This window comes from Octopus bimaculoides, chromosome 2, assembly GCF_001194135.2.
Source record: "Octopus bimaculoides isolate UCB-OBI-ISO-001 chromosome 2, ASM119413v2, whole genome shotgun sequence".
In the NCBI taxonomy this organism is placed as follows: domain Eukaryota; kingdom Metazoa; phylum Mollusca; class Cephalopoda; order Octopoda; family Octopodidae; genus Octopus; species Octopus bimaculoides.
The window spans coordinates 137591472-137595112 of NC_068982.1; the positions used below are offsets into that span (position 1 = coordinate 137591472).

The 3641-nt window shown below is 36.9% G+C and overlaps 1 protein-coding gene across 1 annotated transcript in view; it reads right to left on the reverse strand.

Moving 5' to 3' along the window:
- Positions 1 to 1467, reverse strand: part of LOC106869423 (ankyrin-1) — a 68085-nt gene extending 66618 nt beyond the window's left edge. The window contains exon 1 of the mRNA XM_014915158.2: positions 1037 to 1467. Coding sequence (XP_014770644.1) covers positions 1037 to 1092 — 56 coding nt within the window. The 5' untranslated portion in view covers positions 1093 to 1467. The remainder of the gene's footprint in view (positions 1 to 1036) is intronic.
- Positions 1468 to 3641: the final 2174 nt, after the last annotated feature.

The following is a 3641-nucleotide window of genomic DNA, read 5'->3' on the forward strand; positions in this document are numbered from 1 at the left end:
GTCCAAAATTTTTTTTAGGGGGAATCGCATGACCGTGACATATAAAACACATTATCGAAAACGAAAACCGCCAAAATTAAAAAATAAAAAAGTTACAGTCATTTTCCCTCAGTGTCTAATTCCAATGTCCACCGAAATTAGGTATAGCATAATCTGAAAGGAAGCTACAAGACCGACTCCCGTTCTGACCATCAGGAGAAAATTCCAAAATTAACCTACAAGGGAAGTGGAAGGAAATAACTAGGGATGGGATCTTGAGACAGTGCTGAAAGAGCAGGGATCCAATTAGGCAGAAGAAGAAATGACAGCCCAGAGGTGATAACAAGTTATCCTTAGCGTATGTTTCATAGGGAGTGAAAGACTTAAGTAGTAATACAAACATATATACATATAAATACATACCCATACATTATAGATACATATGTATAGAGATACACATACATATGTACCTCATATAATGAAACATGTATATTATACATATGTTCTGTGTGTGTGTGTGTGTACGTATATTTATATATTTACATATGGATATATATTATACACACACACATATATAAACACATATGCATGCGTACATTTACACATGCACATACGTAATAGTTAATTTTTACAAGGTAAACGTTGACAATAACTTCGAAGTCCCAGTTTATCAACCGTCGTCAGATTGTCTGCTAAGTGTTAGTTAGACAGCCGAAACTTCGCAGTCACAGTCGACCTTTCCATTGTAAAAAATAAATGAACACGGTACTCAACTAAAAAGGTACTAAGTAATGTTCAACTGTTTTTATAGCTAACTGTACACAAAAACAAAAAGTACATATATATATTTAGCTGATAGAGTACATATAAACATACACACATATAACGTGATAACATGATGGAACTAAAATTGATTTTCGTCTTTGTTTTGCTCGCAGAGAAATACATAACATTCTTCTAGCGAAGTGGTAAATATGCAATCTCGACACTGGACATGCATGACAACAATATCAACATCCAAACAGTTAAACATTTATATATATAAATTTATACACACCTATTCCTATTTTCATCCTCAACATCAGGCGATGACGATGTTCCAGCTTCGCTCATCTTTGATTATTTATAAAATATTTCGCAAATATTTTTAGGGGTGGAATTGAACAAAAATAACAAATAACAATCTCAGCTGCCCCTTTTTCGGTAAACCTCACCAGTTTTACCGCAAGTTTTTCTTTGTTAGATTAAATGATTCCGTCTCTTGTTCGGCCAGCAGCAATTTCTGTATTTATATCCGATCGGATGAGGAGATGTTAATGTGATGGTTGTTACATATGAATTAAACACGCACTGACTGGTAAGAAGGAACAGCAACAAAGCTAGCAATGTACATTTCAACCGTCACTCCACACCCTCCTCTTCCTCCGCCTCCTCCTCTTTATTGTTGCTTTTCGCATGGGACACGCGGCGCCCCCTGGTGTTTTCCTACAACACTAACTAAACAACCGCGCCGTTATTTATTTACTTATTTATTTTTAAGTTATTTTAAAGTTTTATTTTTCTTATTTTGTTATTGACGTTGCCATCCTCCTTCTTCTCCTCCTCCTCCTCCTCCCTCCGTAATTATCAAGTTGTTATTATTATTGATGGTGTGACTGTTATTTGTTGGTGTTGTCAGTATGTTCGGTTGTGCCTTACTCTGGCTTATGTCGTCTTTAATCTCGTGTTTTGTGTAGTGGAGTGCAACAATAACCCAATATTTTGATCACTACGAACAGAATAAGATATACTACACACACACATATATATATATATTATATATATACCGTTTGTAGAAGTAACTGGCGAGGCTAAACTTGGGTGTGTATACATTTTAAGCAATATTTTGGTGGAATGGTCGAATCGTTAGAACGCCGAACAAAATACCTTGTCTATTTCTTCTGGCTTGTTACGTTCTGGTTTCGATCAACACCATAGTCAACTTTTCTTTTCATCTTTTCGGGGTCGATAAAATAAGGTACCAGCCAAGTATTGGGATCGACTAACCCCCGACTCCTAAGTCTTGGGCCTACATTACAAACAATTATTTCTCTCTATTTTCTCTGCCGGTTAAAAAAAAAAAAAGTGTGTTTGTGAATGTATGTATGAATGCTTTGCCGTGTTTTACTCATTTGACTGCGGCCATGCTGCAGCACCACCTTGAAGTTTTGTGGGTTGTTTTTTTAAAATGAAACGAATAGAACGAAGTACTTATTTTGGTAATTTTTATATTAACACCCGCACGATTTTCACTTAAGAAAGGAAGAAAAAAAAAACTCGGATTTTTTGCGTGGAACCAAACACCCTGACCTCCTAATATGCTGCAAATTCCTTATTTTGGTTCGGAAGAGGGGGGGGCTCCCCCTATCCCGGAATCTTTGGAATTTTGGTAAATTTAATATAAAAATTTACCCTTATTTTTTTGATCTGGTACTTATTCTACCAGTTGCTTAGGTCGAACCGCTAAATTGCAGGGCCGTATACAAACCAACACCGGCTGTCAAGCGATAGCAAGGGACAAACACGCTGACACACGCAAATGCACACGTACCTGCGCACGCGGGCGTGAATAACATTTATAATAAATCTGTAAAAAAAAAGTGTAATTTACAAAAGTAAACAGTAAGAATATTTATTTATTTACTGTTTACATCTGTGTTTATTCAGTAGAAGCCGCTTATTGTAATCACGGAGTATGTTTATCAAATGGTTATTGGTACCAGCTGTAGTGGATCCCAAACACACTGAGGACATTGCTTCATGTTGTCAATCGGTTATTGTTACTTAAACGCCTCAGTGATCAAAAGAGGGCGGGTCTGATATAGTCTCTATGTATGATATATATTGCCAGCTCTGGTCCAACCCATGCCAGCATGTAAAATGGACGTTGAAGGATGATGATGACATATTGTTGTTGTTGTTTAACCCCAGGTCAGCTCCGATGGAGCAAACATGATCACAGGCATACCAACCACGATCATCCCGTCATATTTTTTTTTTTAGGCATTATGTATCTAGGACAACATCAGGCATTCTTATACCAAAAGAATGTCCAACATGTGGCCTTTGTTCCTTTTTTAAAAACAAAAAAAGCAATATGGTTCTGGGTTCAGTCCCACTGCGTGGCACCTTGGGCAGGTGTCTTTTACTATAACCTCGGGCCGACCAAAGCCTTGGGAGTGGAAACTGAAAGAATCCCGTCGTATATATGTATATGTATATATCTATATATGTATGTGTGTCCCCCAACATCGCTTGACAACCGATGCTGGTGGGTTTACGTAACTTAACGGTTCGGCAAAGAGACCGATAGAATAAGTACTAGGCTTACAAAGAATAAGTCTTGGGGTCGATTTCTTCGACTAAATGCGGTGCTCCAGCATGGCCGCAATCAAATGACTGAAACAAGTAAAAGAGTATATACATATACATATATACACACACATACATATATACATATACATACACGCATATTTTCCGAACGTTCTTACTTTCCGTGTTACAAACACGATTTATTTAGATTTTGTTTTGTTTAACTTTTTTTTCTCATTTTTTATCTTTTTTCCAGGTTTTGCGTCCACACAAAGAAATTAGTTTCCTATAGTTGTTTTTTCTTTTCCTTT